General features: G+C 33.7%; 1 protein-coding gene across 2 annotated transcripts in view; it reads left to right on the forward strand.

Annotated features, from left to right (window-relative positions):
• LOC126883376 (myrosinase 1-like) overlaps positions 1-17,716 on the forward strand; it is a 28,417-nt gene extending 10,701 nt beyond the window's left edge. For both annotated transcript variants that reach the window (XM_050648863.1, XM_050648862.1), the window contains exons 3-10: positions 4,267-4,467; positions 4,522-4,702; positions 6,674-6,885; positions 10,066-10,160; positions 14,025-14,297; positions 14,423-14,560; positions 16,480-16,580; positions 17,570-17,716. In XM_050648863.1, coding sequence (XP_050504820.1) covers positions 4,267-4,467; positions 4,522-4,702; positions 6,674-6,885; positions 10,066-10,160; positions 14,025-14,297; positions 14,423-14,560; positions 16,480-16,580; positions 17,570-17,696 — 1,328 coding nt within the window. In that variant the 3' untranslated portion in view covers positions 17,697-17,716. The remainder of the gene's footprint in view (positions 1-4,266; positions 4,468-4,521; positions 4,703-6,673; positions 6,886-10,065; positions 10,161-14,024; positions 14,298-14,422; positions 14,561-16,479; positions 16,581-17,569) is intronic.
• The last annotated feature ends 3,603 nt before the right edge of the window (positions 17,717-21,319 follow it).

Consider the following 21,319-nt stretch of genomic DNA (forward strand, 5'->3'; position numbering starts at 1 on the left):
TTGAGTCACCTCTCAACGTCCATCTCAAAACAGATGCGCCCTAGACTAGTTTGAATGTTTGAAAATGAAATGAGTCGAAAATATCACGAACTGATAGAACAAGGTTTGAGCTTCAATTTAGGCACTTTGTTATTTTAAAAATAACATACTTTTGTTTCTGAGCCTTGAAAATCGTCATTTTTAGACTGAGAAGATACCGTTTTTTTTTCAGTTTCAAATTATTTTAACTCAAAATTTATCAACTTTAGAGAAAAATTACATAAGATCTTTTTTGTTCCCAATGGTCTAAAAACTCTAAAATAATATTTGCCCGACTCGAAAAAATTGATTTTTATAATTTGTTTAAAATTTTTCTTTTAAATAATTTTAGCAATAATTTTGAAATTATGGCATTTGGATATAGGGAACATTACATGACAAATAATCAGTACAGTCGAACCCACCTATTGGAATAGCCTTCGTGCCTAGAAAAATTATTCCTTTAACTGGGATATTCTAATAACCGATCATTAGTGGCTAGTAGAAACGTTTCGGGACCTCAAATTTCTATTCCTTTAAGAGGGATATTCCTGTAACCGGTATTCTAATAAGCGGGTTCGACTGTATTTCTTAATGACTTCAAAACGAAAAAAATATACAGGGTGTTCTATTTGAAATACGAAAGTTCATTAGATCTTCAAAAAACGGAAAATCCAACAACAATGTAGATTGCAACACAATATCATACCAAAATACATACCAAAATATATAAAAATCGTACAAGCCGTTTCCGAGATAATTAAGGTGTTCCACACATAAAACTCCTGTATACATCAATTATATATGTAGTTCAACATCTTCCTAATGAACAAAAGAATAAAGAAAAATTCTTGAAAATGGAAAAGACATTTAAATATTAAACGAAGTCAAGTTAGTCAAAAAGTAGTTAACTACAGACCATAAGAAAAGAGCCGTGGATAGGTCAAGAAGCAGATGGATAGAAAGAGACGGAATATACTACAAGCATATGATACAAAAATATCATATTGTAACGTGATTTTACTAGGGTCTAATTTATTAAGAATTTTAATTTATTTACTTCTTCTTCTTCTATGGCACTACAGCCTAAACTGAGCCTTGGCCTTCTTTATTTTTTGCCTCCACCCTTGTTTGTCTGTGGCTGCTCTTTTCTCCATACACGGACTCCTAAAAGGGCTTGTGCGTCGCTGTTTACTGTGTCTTCCCAGCGCTTTCTTGGCTTTCCAACCGGTCTCTTTCCCTGCATTCTAGCGTTCAGTGCTCTTTTTGGTATCCATTCATATCACATGTCAGGCCCATTGCAATTTTTGTATTCTAATGAAGTCTGGGTGTTTCCTTATAAAGTTGATAAAGCTCGTTGTTGTATCGACTTCTGAGGATTCCGTTTTCCCTCACAGGTCCTAGTATTATTCTCCTCAGTAATTTCCTTTCGAATGTGTCGAGTTTGTTTTTGGATGTTTCTTTCAGGACCCATGCTTCATTGCCATACCACGCTATTGGATTTTCATCTTTGTATTTCGGTGGACACTTTTAGATCGAAATACATGGGAGATGGCAAAATAAGCTATGTTTGCCTGCGTTATTCTAATCCGTATTTTTCCATTTCATCCGCATTTCTCCGTCGGCATATATTTCTACTCCCAAGTATGTAAACTTTCCAACCGTTTCAATTTATTTACACTAACACTATTCTAACATTAAAAAATGATTAATTTATAAGACGAAGCAAGTTTTCAATCCTAATAGTAAATTAATAATATTGAAAAATATTAAAAATCACTAAAAGATTTTTAAATTGAAAACTTATTGGTACATTTTCATGGTAACACCTCCAAGACTTCTATAATTTGCAAGTCATATGGATACTGCAGTGAAGACGAAAGGGAAGGAATTCTACACCTTGCAATTCACATCCCCCGTCTGCAGCCGGCAAAGTTCCAACTGAAAAATGCACCTGGTTACTCTACGAAGTAATACGAAAAATAAAATAAAAATGTGTACCATTTTTATTCGGTTGCGATGCGAAGGCAGACCAATCTTACTTTTCAATTAGAATACGGAGTGCAGTCCAGTTCCTTTAACCGCGATTTTCTGCTCTTATTGGAGCTTCATCAGAAGGAACGTAGGCACTGTTCTCCATACTCCAACTAAATTGCATCGAGAGGTTCTCCCACACATCGCAACCAAAGTGATGGTAGTAGGTGGCAAGCGCCATCTGGCAATTGAAAGACGAAGCAAGTTTTCAATCCTAATAGTAAATTAATAATATTGAAAAATATTAAAAATCACTAAAAGATTTTTAAATTAAAAACTTATTGGTACATTTTCATGGTAACACCTCCAAGACTTCTATAATTTGCAAGTCATATGGATGCTGCAGTGAAGACGAAAGGGAAGGAATTCTACACCTTACAATTCACATCCCCCGTCTGCAGCCGGCAAAGTTCCAACTGAAAAATGCACCTGGTTACTCTACGGAGTAATACGAAAAATAAAATAAAAATGTGTACCATTTTTATTCGGTTGCGATGCGAAGGCAGACCAATCTTACTTTTCAATTAGAATACGGAGTGCAGTCCAGTTCCTTTAACCGCGATTTTCTGCTCTTATTGGAGCTTCATCAGAAGGAACGTAGGCACTGTTCTCCATACTCCAACTAAATTGCATCGAGAGGTTCTCCCACACATCGCAACCAAAGTGATGATAATAGGTGGCAAGCGCCATCTGGCAATTGAAAGACGAAGCAAGTTTTCAATCCTAATAGTAAATTAATAATATTGAAAAATATTAAAAATCACTAAAAGATTTTTAAATTGAAAACTTATTGGTACATTTTCATGGTAACACCTCCAAGACTTCTATAATTTGCAAGTCATATGGATGCTGCAGTGAAGACGAAAGGGAAGGAATTTTACAATTTGCAATTCACATCCCCCGTCTGCAGCCGGCAAAGTTCCAAATGAAAAATGCACCTGGTTACTCTACGGAGTAATACGAAAAATAAAATAAAAATGTGTACCATTTTTATTCGGTTGCGATGCGAAGGCAGACCAATCTTACTTTTCAATTAGAATACGGAGTGCAGTCCAGTTCCTTTAACCGCGATTTTCTGCTCTTATTGGAGCTTCATCAGAAGGAACGTAGGCACTGTTCTCCATACTCCAACTAAATTGCATCGAGAGGTTCTCCCACACATCGCAACCAAAGTGATGATAATAGGTGGCAAGCGCCATCTGGCAATTGAAAGACGAAGCAAGTTTTCAATCCTAATAGTAAATTAATAATATTGAAAAATATTAAAAATCACTAAAAGATTTTTAAATTGAAAACTTATTGGTACATTTTCATGGTAACACCTCCAAGACTTCTAGATTTCTCCAGAAAATCGCGGTTAAAGGAACTGGACTGCACTCGTATTCTAATTGAAAAGTAAGATTGGTCTGCCTTCGCATCGCAACCGAATAAAAATGGTACACATTTTTATTTTATTTTTCGTATTACTCCGTAGAGTAACCAGGTGCATTTTTCAGTTGGAACTTTGCCGGCTGCAGACGGGGGATGTGAATTATAAGGTGTAGAATTCCTTCCCTTTCGTGTTCACTGCAGCATCCATATGACTTGCAAATTATAGAAGTCTTGGAGGTGTTACCATGAAAATGTACCAATAAGTTTTCAATTTAAAAATCTTTTAGTGATTTTTAATATTTTTCAATATTATTAATTTACTATTAGGATTGAAAACTTTCTTCGTCTTTCAATTGCCAGATGGCGCTTGCCACCTATTATCATCACTTTGGTTGCGATCTGTGGGAGAACCTCTCGATGCAATTTAGTTGGAGTATGGAGAACAGTGCCTACGTTCCTTCTGATGAAGCTCCAATAAGAGCAGAAAATCGCGGTTAAAGGAACGGACTGCACTCCGTATTCTAATTGAAAAGTAAGATTGGTCTGCCTTCGCATCGCAACCGAATTAAAATGGTACACATTTTTATTTGATTAATTTATATAATATACATTTATTCATGATTTATAACACGAGATAAACCGAAAATTTCTCTATTTATAACCCCGGCTCTGATTTCTCGAAATATCCAGAATACTCTACAGACATCATGATGTTACTAGATTATTCATAGGGGCTTCAAACGCATCGAGAACGGTTGGTTTGCAGACAGGTAACGTTTCTTCAGGACCGGCTTCACAATACTTCACATAATATAATATAACGTAACAAATGATTTATTTTAGGTGGATGGAATGAGGATGGTAAAGGTGTTAACATCTGGGACTACTTTACGCACAGAAATTCTTCGGTTATAAGGGACAAAAATAACGGAGATATCGCCTGTGATTCCTACCATAGAATTAAAGAAGATATAGCTATATTAAAAGACCTTGGTGTAAGCCATTATAGGTTTTCTATTAGCTGGCCAAGAATTTTACCTAATGGTAAGTCGAAATATTGAGTAAATTTTCTCTTTTCTCTAACTTATATACTTGTAGGTTTTCGGGATGAAGTTAACCAGAAGGGAATCGATTATTACAAAAACCTTATCAAAGAACTTAAGGATAATAATATAGAACCGCTAGTAACACTCTATCACTGGGATTTGCCTCAATTCTTACAAGATTTAGGAGGGTTCTTTAGTAGTTCACTTGAAGTTTGGTTTGCAGAATATGCCAGGTATATAAGTACTAAGAAATTGGAATTGTAAGATAAAGAGTACCTACAGCCACATTTAAAAAATATAGTTAATGATAAAACATTAAACATTGTTATTAGTGTTGCCCAAAATCTGTCTTGGTCTTGCAGTCTTGGTCTTGTTCTTGCGTTTTCGCAAGACCAAGACCAAGACCAAGACCGCCTAATTTTAGCAAGACCAAGACAAAGACTTACCGGCAAGATTTGAGCAAGACTTGAACAAGACTAAGCCTGCGAGACTCTTGCGTCTTGCAGTTAGAACTGAGGGTCGTTTTAGGGAGTATATAAATTCGGCTATATTCTTAGATACTCTATGAGAACCAAAAAAAATGTAAATTTTTTTTTGAAAATTGGATTTATGCGCATTACGAACAATACCATAAACATACATAGCGAATCAAAATATCCATTAAAAAAACACGACACATTTGACATGTACTCAGAGGTCATTATTATAATGTAAAAATAAAATATTTTGTACATACTTTCCCAGCAGCCGAACTCTTCGCTCTGAAATTAATTGCCCAGAGTTTGAGAATAGTCGTCTTCTAATCATAACATAACATTCCTGCGTTGCGATGCCTACAGTAATATCGAATATCGTATACAAAATTTTTAAAAATGTGTCACCTTAGCTAATAGAAAATAGACTTAATAAGTATATAAGTAATTAATTTTTTCATTATTAGTTTTCTCGGAATCCACACACCCGAAATCTTATCGGTATACATAATATTATTAATTAATATTAATAGTAAGACTATTATGTATTGTTTATGCTGGCTGTGCTATGAGGTCACTCGGCTAAACAAAATTTGCCGAAACAGCGCGGCTATTATTTAAAAATATCATAAGATAATGATACGAGACAAAAGTACAGATAATGCCGGATATCGTGTAAACAAAATACCGAAATATTATTTTTTCCATATACACTTCTCCAAGAAATTAACGCACCACCTTAAAAATGGGTCATTTTTAATGTCTCAAATTTTCTAAACCTATTGTCCGATTTAAGTGATTTTTTCAATATGTTGTCTTATTCTTTATAAATATTGCTATAATAATATTGTTGCTAGATAGGTCAATTATTATCATTATATACCGGTTGTAGCAATCAAACTGTGTTTTTTCTCACTCTGTGGAATATTCTAGCATTATGCTAACTTATTATTCAAGCATGCAATATCATACTGAAATTAAAACCCAACGATAGCCTCACATTTTCTTAGCATTATGTTTTTTTACTCATTCACTTATATTGAATAATAAAAAAGTTAAGTACTTTTTTAACCAGCCATGTTTTTTATCAATACAGGATGTTTTTAAATAAGTATGGCAAACTTTAATGGGTAATTCTGCACGAAAAAGTAATGACAGTTTGTTTCATAAACGTTTACTTTATAAATGCTTCGTTTCCCAAATAGAGGGTGTTAAAATTTTTCTTACAAACTGACGATTTATTTATTGCTCTAAAACCAGTTGAGATATGCAAATGAAATTTTGTGAGTTTGAGAGGTGGTTTTAACTTTAGTTAGTTAGAACATAGGCAGCTTTAACTTAGATCGTGGGTTCAAACCCCACCTGATGTCAGTTGTTTAGGTATTTATTATATAGTCTTTACTATGGCTATGATATTCGAGCTTAAAATGCACTTCTCTGTTACGTTGTTCTAAGATATGCAATAGGTTAATGGGCAACTGCGAGACTTGCAAGACTCTTGCTGCAAGACCAAGACCAAGACCGGGAGCGCAATACCAAGACCAAGACCAAGACCAGGTGTACTGGCGCAAGACCAAGACCAAAACTGTCTCGTCTTGGTCTTGCATTTGGGCAACACTAATTGTTATACATGTTTTTAATATTTTTTTCTCGAAACTTCTTCTATAATTCAGAAGGCTCAATTTGAGTTTAATATAGAAATGGCAATACATTTTTTAAACTGTGTTACAGGATTTGCTTCGAAGCTTTTGGTAAGGATGTTAAATATTGGGTAACGTTCAATGAACCTTCATCTATTTGCAATAATGGATACGGTAAAGGAAAATTTGCTCCAGGAATTTATAATCCAGGAATTGGAGAGTATCTATGTATCCATAATCTCTTGAATGCTCATGCTGCAGCGTACCATGTTTATGATAAAGAATTCAGAAGTACTTATAATGGTGGGTATGAGTATACCTCTTCTTCACGTACCTTGTCTGTTACGAATGTTGGCAATTAACAGGCTATTCTGACTTTGTGTACGGCGTCACATCAGATTAGTTCGGCAGATCACAATACGAACCATTGCCGCAAGTTTTGGAGCCACGAGTGTCTCCTCCTCGCTGAACCCCACCTGCTGTCTTCATCCAGCCTCAAAAGTCCACTGCTGAACATAGACCTCCTCCCATCGTTTCCAACCCCATCTATCCTGCGCCGCTCTCATCCAGTTTTTATTTAGCTTTCTTAAGTCGTCAGTCCAGGCGGTCAGTTGTAGGCGGTCGACCGACGCTTCTCTTGTCTTCTCTTGGCCTCCATTCTAATAACCTCTTTGTCCATCGCCCATCTGTCATTCTGGCTATGTGTCCTGCCCATCTCCACTTCAACCTGGCTATCCTTTCGATGACGTCAGTCACCTTTGTTCTTCTTCTGATTTCTTCGTTTCTAATTTTGTCTCGCAGAGTTATTCCTAACATTGACCGCTCCATTATTCTCTGCGTGACTCTTAGTTTGGTAGCCGAGGCTTTAGTTAAGGTAAGTGTTTCTGATCCGTACGTCAAGACTGGGAGGACGCACTGATCAATACCTTTCTCTTTAGGCATGTGGGCAACTCACTTTTAAAAGTTTCTCTCAGTTTTCCAAATGCTGCCCACCCAAGGCTGATTCTTCTCCTCAGTTCATGAGTCTTGTTATCGCTGTCAATCGTAATTTCATGTCCCAGGTATTCATATCTATCTACGAGTTCTATTTTTTCCACCAATGTTGATGTTCTGGTTGGGTACCAAATTTGTCATTATTTTTGTTTTCGAGATGTTTATATTTAAACCTACATATTCTATTTCCCTTTGTCAGCCATTTATTTTTATTCCCTTTGTCAGCCAATCCAAACTCTTGAAAGCATGTTCTAAGACCGTATTAAAAAGTTTAGGTGACATTGGGTCTCCTTGTCTAACCCCCCGTTCTATTTTTATGTGATTACTGTTAGTATGTAATTTGACGGTGGTTGTTGCCTGTAAGTATATTTTGTATAATAATTTTGTATAACTATAATCTAGCCTGCATTCTTTAAGCGCCTGTAATATGTTGCTAAGCTCAACTGTGTCAAAGGCTTTGTGAAAATCGATAAAAACCAGAACTAGAGGTTTATTGTATTCCACTACTTTCTCTATTAGGGTTTTTATACTTTGTAGATGGCCATTTATTCCGTAACTTTTTCGGAATCCTGCCTGTTCTCTTGGTTGATAAGTCACTAACTTTCTTTCCATTCTCTTAACTATTATTCGCGTAAATAACTTATACAAATGGCTGAGGAGGCTAATCGGTCTGTAATTCTCTAAATTGGATTTGTGTCCTGCTTTGTGTAATAGAATCATAGTAGCGTTGTTCCAGTCTGTTGGAATATTGGCGTTGTGAAGGCAGATATTGAAAAGTAGTTTAATTTTTTCAAGTAGGGTATTTCCTCCAATTTTTAGTGCTTCTGATACTATTCCATCTTCGTCTGGGATTCGATTATTTTTCATTTTCTTCAGAGCCTCTTTGATTTCTGATTTTGTTATATCGGGCATTAAATCTGATCCTTGATTTAATACCCCAGTTTTTACTGTAATTGGAAGTTGCGTATTGTCACCTTTTTTCTTGATTTGTATAACTCTGTGTAGAACTCTTCGACTATTGTTAATATTTCATCTCTGTTTGTAGTTTCTTTTCCAGTTCTGTTTCTTAGTTTGTTGATTTCTATTTTTCCTTTTTGTACGCTTCTCTTCAAAACCTTCATGTTCTTATTTTGCTCTATTGCTTGTTTTGTTTTCTCTACATTGTAGTTTCTTATGTCTTTTCTTATTGCCTTTGTGATCGTCTTATTTATTTGATTTAGCGCTTCTTTGCTGGAACTGATATCTACCAGGTCTATAAGGGTTTTAGTAGGTTGACTTAGCTTTTCATCTTTTTGGTTTGATAGACAATATTTAGTTTGCTGTCTATTTTTCCTTAAATAATTAGCCAAAGTAGTCTATATTTAGTAGTCTATATTTACTAGCAGTAGTCTATATTTACGTAACCCAAGTATTCCAACTTTGTTTTCTTTATAGCTATTCCTACTTCTCTTTACTTATCTATCCGACGGAGTACCCTCTAGCTGGTCCACGATATACGCAATATACGTAGGTAGGTCCACATTTCCAAGGCCTCTACTTTTTCTATTTGATTTACTTACAAACAGAACATCTGTTAGCAAGATGGTTCCTTCCAACGTGGAAGTCTTACAAGAATTTAAAAAAAAAATTTATATTCAAATTACAACATAATGTCAATATAACTTATAAAAGATATAATAATGAAGTTTATAGAACCATAGATAATGTAAACTAGTAGATTCTTCTACTTCCTGGTCTGGTCAGTTCTTCAGTTCTGGTCAGGATTCTTCTCCTTCCTGATGATGGCTCGGGAAGAGCCGAAACGCGTCCTTGTATGACCTTTTAATACATACATTTTGTGGTACTTCTTTGAGTTTTTGTACTTCGTTACCTCGAGACCACATTTGAGAATGGATACTTCTCTTCATGTTATTGATAAAAAACTCTCGAACAGTTTGATGAACCTCAATAAACGAGGGATCAAAACGGTCACGGAAATAGTGACTGGACATTGCCGTTTAAGAAATCACCTATACAAACTAGGTAAGGTGAATGAACCATGGTGCATAAAGTGCGAAATGGAAGAAGAAACTGCCATACACATACTATGCTATTGCAGTGTGCTAGGTGATGTAAGGCAGAACTTCACTGGTCAAATGAGGTTTGAACCAGAAGAGATTCTAAAACTATCAATAAGAAAACTGTTGGCCTTCGTTGAGGCCACAGGACTTATTAAAGTTTAAGGAGAAGAACAGGGTTTGGTACAAAGGTCTTATGACCAAGTGCCAGAGACTAACGAGTCTCGCCTGAGTTAAGAAAAAGAAGAAAGGACTGTTGCTCCTAAGTAAGTGTACGAATAGACATGTTTGATTCTGTGATTGTTTAATATCAGTTGTCTTGCTCGTTATTGAGTATGAGTATAAATATGAGATCTATAATCTAGTATGAGATTAGTACCTAGTAATGGTATAAACATTTTGCAAATTGTTGATTTGCATCTTTATGTTTTAGGTAAAGTAACTACAGTTCATAGTATAAGTTATTGTCAGCCTAAAACAAATACCACGGAAGACATTGAAGCAGCAGATCAGAAAATGCAGTTCAATGTAAGTGACTATTTACAACCATACCATTCTATAGCATCTGCATTTTGATTGACTGAATTATTGATATTCATCAGTTGCTAGATAAATTATTATTCCTTATCTATTTTATTAATCATCTTTTTGGTTTGAGTACCTGTCCCAATTGTTTAACCCGCCATTACACGCGCTATGAGGGAATCCCTCACCATATTTGTTTATAACCAATGAAATTGTGTAAACTAATACGATAACCTTAAGCACCCAGGAATGCCTTTAGCATGGTTCATGAGAGGGTATGAAAAAGTTATAGAATATTTCAGGCGGTCAGTGTGCTGTGTGATAGTTGAAACAAGAGACATCCCTCTTCAAGTGAGGGAATTCCTCACTGCGCGTGCAATCACAGTGAAATCACATTTCTATTATCTCAAAGTAACTTTTAGGTTTTTATTTAATATTTAGGTAGGTTTAATTAAAATATTATTGTTTGGATTAGGTTTGGAACAGTGGCACACCGAGGGGGGTTTGGGGGTTAAAATCCCACCCAGAGCATATAGAAATATATATAAAAGAAAGTAGGAAAATGTAACTTGTATTTCATAAATAATAGAAAAAACTTTCGGTGCCCAAGCAAACCCCCTCCCCCCAGAGGAAAATTCTAGGTGCGCCACTGGTTAAGAACCCATTTTTAAATTTACCTATTCTAATTGGGAAATAAGCCACAATTTAACTTGAAAAATTGATTTTATTGACGTTTCGAATCCCACCTCGGACGTCGTTATCAAAATACAAAATATTAATAGTTAATTACATAAATGCCACAAAGAAATAACTTCAGAACAGTTGTTAATTTTAATTTGTAATTTTAGTAAAATGAATTCGCGTAAAAAACGTTTCTTAAGTGGCTTGCTGAAATTGAAAATTAAGAAAATTTGCTTTTGATCTATATTATTTTTACTTTTGTTTTGTTAAATTAATAAAAAAATTGGTTTACGAGACTTTCTATAATATGTGAGTACAACCCATTTTATATTTCTACATGTTGACATTCATTCTTCCTCGAAATAAGTCGAATTGATGTAGGTGAGGGCGACGCTCATACGCGTGCAACCACGTCACAATAGAAGACGCGTGTAACGGCGGGTTAAAACACTCTTTTCGAATACTTTCATATACATTGGTCATAATTCGAATATGATACAGAATTTCCAAAAAAGTTATTAGAAAACATGTAGATAAATAGATTTATTTAACTACTTTACAAAAAAATATTGTTTTTCTATGGATGCTATACAATGTGCAACTTCTCTCACTACTTAGATACATTCAAAACGAACAATTCCTCACGCAGTGAGAAAAGTCGGCCATTGCAGTGAGAAATATTTTTTCTCACGGGTTCTCCTACGGTTTACATACATATAATCGTCGTTTCCATGGTAATATACAAATAAAGCAAAACTTAATTACCTTTCAAACTGCTTAAAAATAACTGTTAATTTGAATTTCAAATAAATAACGTATATATATTTTAAGAATATTAAATACCTACATGTATATGTATTTTATTTCAATTTATGCATATGATATACCTAAAATACCTAAATTATTTATTTTCTATGTTTGAACTCTTGACAAAACCACATCCATAGAAAAAGTACAGTGTACAACACATGAGAAAATGACATTATTTCTCCCTCGCCTCGTGCCTCGGCTCGTGCCAACAAACTTCTGCGCTCGTGAGAAATATGTCTTTTTTCTCACTTGTTGTACAATATACTATTGTAGCAAGTCAAAATTACAAGGTATATAAAATAGGAATATAAAACATAACTTATAAATATCACAAATAGTCCAGAAAGCCACTGCGCATCCGCTAGGAAAAATATTCTAATTCGGAGTTTTTGCACAATCTTACTCAAAAAGGACTCCTTTTAACAAATTTGCATGTTGCCAGGACCAAAAGGTGGTCAAAAATTTTTTTAATGTTTTTTTTTGTTTTTTTCCTAAAATTATTTTTTTTGCATGGAACAAAGTTTTTTTAGGTTTTTTGGATCATTCCAAACAGAAAAGGTCTCTAGTGACTTTTCTCTAAAAATGATAGTTTTTGACATACAAGCGATTAAAAATAGTATGGTATACTAGTGACGTCATCCGTCTGGGCGTGATGACGTAATAGATTATTTTTTTAAATAAGAATAGGGGTCGTGTGGTAGCTCATTTGAAAGGTTCTTCAATTCTCTATTCAGTAATGTAAATATTTACATAATTGTTTATTCAGGGTGCCCAAAAAATTTTTATTAAATTAAATTATTTGACAAAAAAAGATGTAGAAGGACACCGTGTATAAATAATTATATAAATGTTTATATTACTGAATAGAGAATTGAAAAACCTTTCAAATGAGCGAGCACATGACCCCTATTATTATTTAAAAAAATAATCGATTACGTTATCACGCCCAGATGGATGACGTCACTAGTATACCATATATGCCCTAATATCGTAACTTAAAAATACAAATCGGCCTGTTTCGGGATTTTCCTTAGAGTCGCCGGTTTACGAAATAACGAATTTATTCCTTTCATTTGCACCATACTGTCGGTGGAAAATAGTGTCGCGCACGCTTGATTATCAATTAAAAAACAAACGAGTTCTGAATATTGTATTGCAAAAAACTCATCGGGATTTCATGAATCGATGTTTAAATAATATCTACCGACCTTGGCAACATTCAAATTTTAAGTTTTTCATATAGTTTTTGAGGGTTAAAAATGGCCGATTTCGCAATTTTTCAATTTTTAATCGCTTATATGGCAAAAACTATCATTTTTAGAGAAAAGTCACTAAAGACCTTTTCTGTTTGGAATGATCCAAAAAACCTAAAAAAACTTTGTTCCATGCAAAAAAAAATAATTTTAGGAAAAAAACAAAAAAAAAAAACGTTTAAAAAATTTTTGACCACGTTTTGGCCCTGGCAACATGCAAATTTGTTAAAAGGAGTCCTTTTTGAATAAGATTGTGCAAAAAATCCGAATTAGAATATTTTTCCTAGCGGATGCGCAGTGGCTTTCTGGACTAAAACAAGAACATAGATTAACAAAAAATATTTTGTGTCACGGTAAGCATTTCAGTGGATGTTCTGCAATGCGTCATATATTCTTCCGAGCAATAAAAGCAATGCTTCAACAGATACTTTTTTATGACTTTTTTGAAACTGTTACAGCTTAGCTGTTTAATATCTTTTGGTAAAATATTGTAATAATTATAATTAAGACAATTTTTATCTGAAAGACGCAATCTACAGCGATTTGTTCGCAAATAGTGAGAGTTTCGCGTATTGTGAACGTGAACATCAGACTGCTTTATTAAATGGGCCCGTTTTCTGTGAGAAAAAGTAGGTATTGATATTCTCCAGCCTTCGACCACATGCCAAATTCTACAGGGTGATTAATATCTACGTGGCACAGTAAATTGTATCCCTATAATTTTATCGAATTTAAATTTATCTCATAAATCTTGTTATTACAATATGCAGTTTGAAACTACTGTACAAAGTACGTACAGTAGGAAAAATGAAAGAATACCCATGAACGAACATATAAAACACGCTGTATTTTCCTGTCACCATGTCAGACAAAAAATTTGCCAGCGCAAGTACATGAAATAATTATTGTTACATGTACTTGCACTGGACAATTTTCTTTGCGACACGGTGACAGGAAAATACAGCGTGTTTTATATGTTCGTTCATGGGTATTCTTTAATTTTTCCGACTGTATCTAGTTTTAACCATTGTTATTATAAATATCCATAAAGACACTATATGATATAAAGAAGACCTCTTTACATAAAATACCTCAAGATATATTACTTGATTTGGTTGTTTAGTTGGGTTGGATGGCTGATCCAATATACTTCGGGGACTATCCAGAAATCATGAAGACTCGTATAGCGACACGAAGCAAATTAGAAGGTTTCATCGAGTCACGTCTTCCAGAATTCACCGAAGAACAAAAGGAACGACTAAAAAACACCTCAGACTATTTCGCTGTAAACTCCTATGACTCCTACTTCGCGTTTGCCATACCAGAGCCTGCCATTGTTCTACCTCCATCCTTAGATGCGGATTCTGGAGTTGGTGGTACCAAGGAAGGGATTGGGGTAAGTATATTTGTCTTTTGTTCTGCTACGTGATAAGTTAAGAACAACTGAACATATTTCCATGGGTTTTCCTTCTGATTTATTTTTCTAATTTTATTTGCAAATCAATCTATAACGTTTTTAAGGATGGTTCTTTTGGAATGGGCAAACTACTACTATGGATTAAAGACCGATACAACAATCCCGATATGATTATTACTGAAAACGGACTGATGACCCAAACAGAAACGTTGGAAGATGATGATAGGATTAGTATGGTAAAAGTATGTATTAGAATAAGCCATTGAAAAAGACACGTAATTAAAGCAGGCTTTGAAATACCCTTCATCTTTTGAGTTGTTAGTGGTTTTGTTACAAAAAATTGAAAATAAATATTAGATAACCGAACTTTTAAGTACCCGATAATCTGATTTCTTTAAAACACAATTTTACAGAAAATTACTTTTGGTTACATTTTTAACACTTATAGGAGAGTAATTTATCATTGATGTAATAAAATTCATAAAGAAAGTCATTCAAAGTCAAATCTCATTTTATTGTCGGAAGCATTATCCAAGACAATACTGGTATATAAATGCCAATTCAAACTTGTACACTATTTAATTAAAAACTTATTCACGTATTAATAATAAACATACTCAAAAAGAAATAATAATTAAGACCTTGAATACTATTTTTAATTTATTTTCCCAAAAGGATTTATTAAATAAAATTAATCAAAATTTTATATTGACAATATTATCAAACCATAATTCAATATGGTGACTTCACTACTACCGACACGTATTTATGCGATTCCACGGCCTATTTCGATTACAATTTTTTTAAGGTAGTGGAGCCCAAGCGGGGATTTTTGCAGTTACTCGAGCGCGTCAGATTATCACATGGGGAGAAACCTTATACCCTGAAAATGTACCTCTACCATATATTGGCTCTTAAAGCAGGGAGTTCGTTAAGGGGGGACCGAAAACAAAAATCTATCCTTAGAAAAACCCGAAATCCTCAGATTAAGATAAGGTAAGTTAAGTACATGTAAAACAGTGTATATTTCAAAAATCTGACGATTTGAGCCGGGCGTAAGGAAATGGGTGAGTCTCAAAGTTTCACAAGAAAAAAGCGAATATTTCGCGAAATGAATGACAGATCGAAAAACTAAAAAAAACCTCCTCAATATTTTTCAAAAATATATCGAATGATACCAAACACCACTTCCCACGGAGAGGGGTGAGGGGTAAATTTAATATTTTAAATAGGAATCCCGCGATATTTCGCGAAATGAACATCATATCGAAAAGTGAAAAATACACTTATTCAATATTTTTGAAAAATCTATCTAATGGTACCAAACACGACCCCCTGCGGAGGTGGGGTGGAGGTTTACTTTAAAATCTTAAATGGGAGCCCCCATTTTTTATTGCAGATTTGGATTCCTTACGTAAAAATAAGTAACTTTTATTCGAGACATTTTTTCGAATTATGGATAGATGGCGCTTTAATCTAAAAAAAAAACGATTGTTGGAAATGGAAAATTAAATTAAAAATGGACAAGTCCCCACTAAAATGGATTATTTCATTCATAGGAGATTCTGACCAATAGAAAACTACAGAAATAAAAATTAAACTGATAATTTTTGATAATATCCCGTCGTCAAGTATATTACGTCAGATGCCCTTCGTTGCTACGAAAAAATACATTCAGTGGCATTAATGACAATTAATGTTTTAAAAATTATAAAAGTGATGACTTTCAACCGTCAAATATTTATAACATCTGTATGTTTAATTGTACTAATTTGTACTTACATAAATAAATTACAATAAAATTTTGGTTTTGAACAGTTTTATTCATGAAATAATCGCAACAAATTGCACTCGATCTCTAAAATTATTATCGAATTTTTGCCCTCGTGACACTTTGGACATAATTTCACTCCCCTTCGGGTCGTGAAATTAAAACTGTCAAAGTGTCACTCGGGAAAAATTCGATAATTTTAGAGCTCTTGTGCAATTACTACTGAAAACTTTACTTAACTTTTTTTGGTTTTAGGACCTACTTACTCTTCACAACCCAATAGGTCCCCAAAGCGCTCGAGTGACTGCACATTTAGCATACTTTGCTCCCCTACCATAGACAGTATTTGGACTATTGCTAATATAAAAATATTTTATTACTTTGTTGTAGAATTGTTTGAGCCGATTCAGAGATGTTATGGATCAAGTCAACCTGTTGGGATATACGTTATGGAGTGTAATGGACAATTTTGAATGGACAAGAGGGTATACGTAAGTATATGGATTATTGTAAAGTAAAGTGGTTGTATAAGTAAATTGATTATTTAATTTTGAGATTAATCGTCCAATTATATTACTTTACTCTATGTCTGCTTGTACCAAGAAAAAGCATAGCAAGTAATTAACACACTAATATCTACCGCTAGCAGATGTTCTAAGTATTGGTTATTATGAGAACTCACCTGTACAGACTCTCTTTCGTTGACTGTTATTTTACAATTCACTAACAGTGTGAAGGAATGGTTTGAAGCAGATTGTAAGAGGAGTATGGATGAAAAATATAGGTTAAATAGGAAACAAATAATATGGTTAAGAAAATAGAGCTTATAATGCTTAGGAAGCTCCAAGAAATTGAGCGATATCATATTAATAAGAATATAAGGATTTGTTGCCAAGAGGCGAAATGTTAGAGATAAACAAAACATTTTGAAAAGGCAAACATATGCAGAAATCAGGTAGCTGAACAGACTTTCTGCTGAGAGCAAAGGACTTCCTGTTGCCAGGTGAAGGGAAGAAAAGGAGAGAACAACCATGAAGAAGTGGCTCGAATCATGTAAGGAAGATTTACAAAAAATGGGGATAAGAAACTGAATACCTGTGGCGTTGAACAGAGTTAAATGGATAAAGGAGAAAATATAAATAAAGGCCTTAACGGCCTTTTCAGCTGAGTATAAGCTTCAATATAATGTGATATTAGTCTCAATGAGCAAAGAGTAGTGGCTGCCACAAATGTTGCTAGTGTTATGCTATACGGTGTTGGTGTTAGTATGACCAAAAGAGTATAACCAAACACTTTGTTCTGTTGTGAACCATCTTAAAAAGTTGCTCTAAGATTTGCATTTTCCTTTTGTAAAAAGTTTTTTTGTTGTACACCAGGTATATAAAGAAATATAAGTTCAAACCATGAGAGAAATTATCACACTAAAATGTATTGGGTTATAAAAATAAAAGTTTCTGAATTATTTTTCTTTTCATTTTAGTGCAAAATACGGAATCTACCATGTAGACTTTAACAACTCCAATAGAACCAGAACTCCGAAAAAATCAGCCGAATGGTATAAACATGTTATTCAAACCCGATGTTTGACAGATATTTGTGTTGATTAATAAATATAAATAACATTCTTTGTAGTTTGTTTAAATTAAATCATAAGTAGAAGCCATAAAAGAGAATTATATATTGTATATATTAATGACGTAAAAATAAAATATGTACATGGAATACACATAGGTACGAAGAATATGCAAAAAAAAGTATTTAACATTACAAACAAATAATAATGCACATAGATTTGAGGAAGTTAAGTGGTTCGATTATCTAGAAACAATTACAACGAAAACCAAATATGGAAGCAGAAATCCAAAATAGACTAATAAAAACAAGTATTTTTTTGCATTAAATTACTACTAGTAGAGGATCCATTGGCACTGATATTCGTGGACTACGAGAAAGTATTCGATACCATAAACCAGCAGAAAATGTTAAAACCATTGACAGAATGCCGAATAGACCATCGCTACACTAACATGATAAAATATATCTACCACAATGCAACGGCTAGCGTAAGACTCTCTGATCAACAAACTAATAAATTCTGTATGCAGCGAGGAGTACGACAAGGAGACACCATCTCACCAAAGCTTTTCAAAATCCTTTTAGAACACATTTTTAAGAAGGCAGATCTGAACGAATATGGTATCAACATAAATGGAGAGAAGCTCAGTCATTTGAGATTCGCAGATGACATCGTCCTTATAGCCGATCGTATGGATGATGCAATAATAATGTTGAACAAGTTATATCACGCTTCCTTAGAGGTCAGACTAAAGATTGACATCAACAAGATGCAAAGAATGACTAATCTGGTGCTAAATCGTAATATTGTTGTTGATGGAATGGATATTAAGCAGACTGCATCTTATAAGTACTTGGGACATGAAATTCGGTTGGGAAGAGATAACCAGACGTGCGAGCTCCCACGTTGCATAGGATTAGCTTGGGCAGCGTTTGGTAAACTGAGCTATGTATTTAAATCGGACTTACCCATATGCTTGAAAAGGGAAATCTTTGACCAGTGTGTATTGCCTGTACTCACTTATGGAGCGGAACCATTAACACTCACAAAAAAGGTAGTGAACAAGATTTGCATTAAGTCAGAGGGCTATGGAGCGCCAGATGTTTGGTGTCTCCTTGAGGGAGCGAATCCCAAACGAGGAAATACGTCGTAGAACAAAAACAACGGACGCCGTCGAAAGAATCGCGTCGCTCAAGTGGAATTGGGCAGGACACGTCGCCAGATTGTCAGACAACCGATGGACAAAACGTATTGTCGAGTGGAGGCCACGAGAAGAAGCACTACGGAGCAGAGGACGACCACCAACCAGATAGGCTGACGATCTGAAGCGTATTGTCGGCAACTGGATGCAAGCCGCACTAAACAGAAATAGATGGAAAGAGCTGAGGGAGACCTATGTCCAGCAGTGTACGAGTACGGGTTGATGATGATGAGTAGAGGATCCGATATAAGGTCGATCTGCACCGATCTGTTTAATGGATAAAAATAATTATTGGATATGTAATTTAGCATGTTAACAATTACAAAAAACAAGGGTTACCCGATGTAATCTTGTTCTAACCAGAGAACAACGACCATATTTGTAATTTTTCTCTATAGTTGATCGTTTTCGAGTTATAAACAATTTAAAACTGAAAAAAGAACGAAAGATGACAATTTTCAAGGCTCAAAAACACAAGTAAAAAATATCATTTTTGTAATCATCAAGTACATAGATTCAAGTTCAAACCTTTTTCTATCAGGTCTCGATAAGAATTTTAGCCATCTTTTATTCTAAAACATATTTTTTTAATTGTTAATGAGGAACGTTTCTTATGGGGAGACGGGCATTAACAACTAAAAAACAATGTTTCCGAATGAAATAAGTCCCAAAGACTTATCAAGAATTGATAGAATAAGGTTTGAACTTGAATTTAGGTACTTCGTAATTTCAAAAACTCTATTTTATACTTATGTTTTTGAGCCTTAAATATCGTCATATTTCGTTGTTTTTTCAGTTTTAAATTGTTTTTAACTAGAAAACGATCAACTTTAGAGAAAAATTACAAAAGACCTTTTTTGTTTAGAATGATCTAAAAAATCTGAAATAATATCTGTCCTGGTCGATATTTTTTTTAATTTATAAAAAAATGTCATTTTTTAATTATTAATTAATTATAGTTAGAACAAGATTAGTTCGGGCAACCCTTGTTTTTTGTAATTGTTAACAAGCTAAATTACATATCCAATAATTTTTATCCATTAAACTGATCGGTGCAGATCGACCTTATATCGTATCTTAGACTATAAGAAATAGTAGATTACTAAGAAATAGACACAAATACTAGTAGACCAAGGCTCATCTGTAAAAATACTAGTACATTTGGACGTTGAGAGGTAACTCAATTTTTTTTTGCAGAAATTGCTTGAAAATATCTCAGATAATAATATTTGAGTTATCCTCCCTCTCAAAAAGGCCTGGGACATTGTTTAAATAATCAAAATGTCAAAAAATGAAGGAAAAAATCGATTTTTTTCTTCGTTTCTTGATTATAACTTTAGAAGTATTCATTTCTGAGAAAAGTTGTACTGACATAAAAGTTGCGTAAGTAAATTTCCTATTATATAGAATTAGTTGACAATTTAAAAAATAGTCACCCTTGTTGCAAAATAGCAATAATTGAGAAAAAACCATACAAAAACAAGTATTCGAATTTTACGTTTTTCAACCATTTAAGCTACACTTAGGACCTTCATATTTCACCCAGAAAAACTTTAAAACTTTATGATACAGTAAAACGATACTGTAAATTTTATTAAGATCGGTTTAACATATTTTGCAAAATAAACTTTGCAATCCAGCTTTCGCAAAAAAATTCATTTTTTCAAAATGTTACAGGACTGAAAATAAAGCAGATAGCAAGTTGAAATTTTTTTTTGCTTATACAAGTGTACTGTACCTTTCATTTTCAATTTACAAAACTAAAATCGATTAACTAACACGGCGTCAGGAATTTTTTTAAATAAACATTAATTATTGGTGCTACGCGCAGGACAGCGGATAGTTTGCTCTGATTGGGCATTTCAATGACCTTTGATAATGATTGATACATTTTAATTTTTATTACATTTTGATATAAATAAATAAATTTGTTTATTGCAAAATAAAAACACATACTCTATCCTTTGAAATAACACTATTTTTAGCAAAACCTTTCTTTGTTCATATATTTTAACTTAGAGAATTAAAGTTTATTATTTTTAAACATATGCAATTGTTTAAACAATATTTCACAAACAATAATAAAATTAGTTTGATTTTTGTGGAACAGTAAAATATGAACATACAACAAAATATAGAGTAAGAAAATAATATATTAGATAAAAATTGGAAGAAATTTTGGTGAAAATCAACTTGTGTGAATCGAACACCGCTGTCCTGCGCGTAGCATCAAAAATTAATGTTTATTTAAAAAATTTCCTGACGCCGTGGTTATTAATCGATTTTAATTTTGCAAATTGCAAATGAAAAGTACAGTACACTTCTATAAGCAAAAAAAATCAACTTGATATCTGCTTTATTTTCAGTCCTGTAACATTAAAAAAAAAATGAATTTCTTTTGCGAAAGCTGGATTGCAAAATTTATTTTGCAAAACCTATTAAACCGATCTTAA

Source organism: Diabrotica virgifera, chromosome 4, assembly GCF_917563875.1.
Source record: "Diabrotica virgifera virgifera chromosome 4, PGI_DIABVI_V3a".
NCBI classification, from domain to species: Eukaryota; Metazoa; Arthropoda; class Insecta; order Coleoptera; family Chrysomelidae; genus Diabrotica; species Diabrotica virgifera.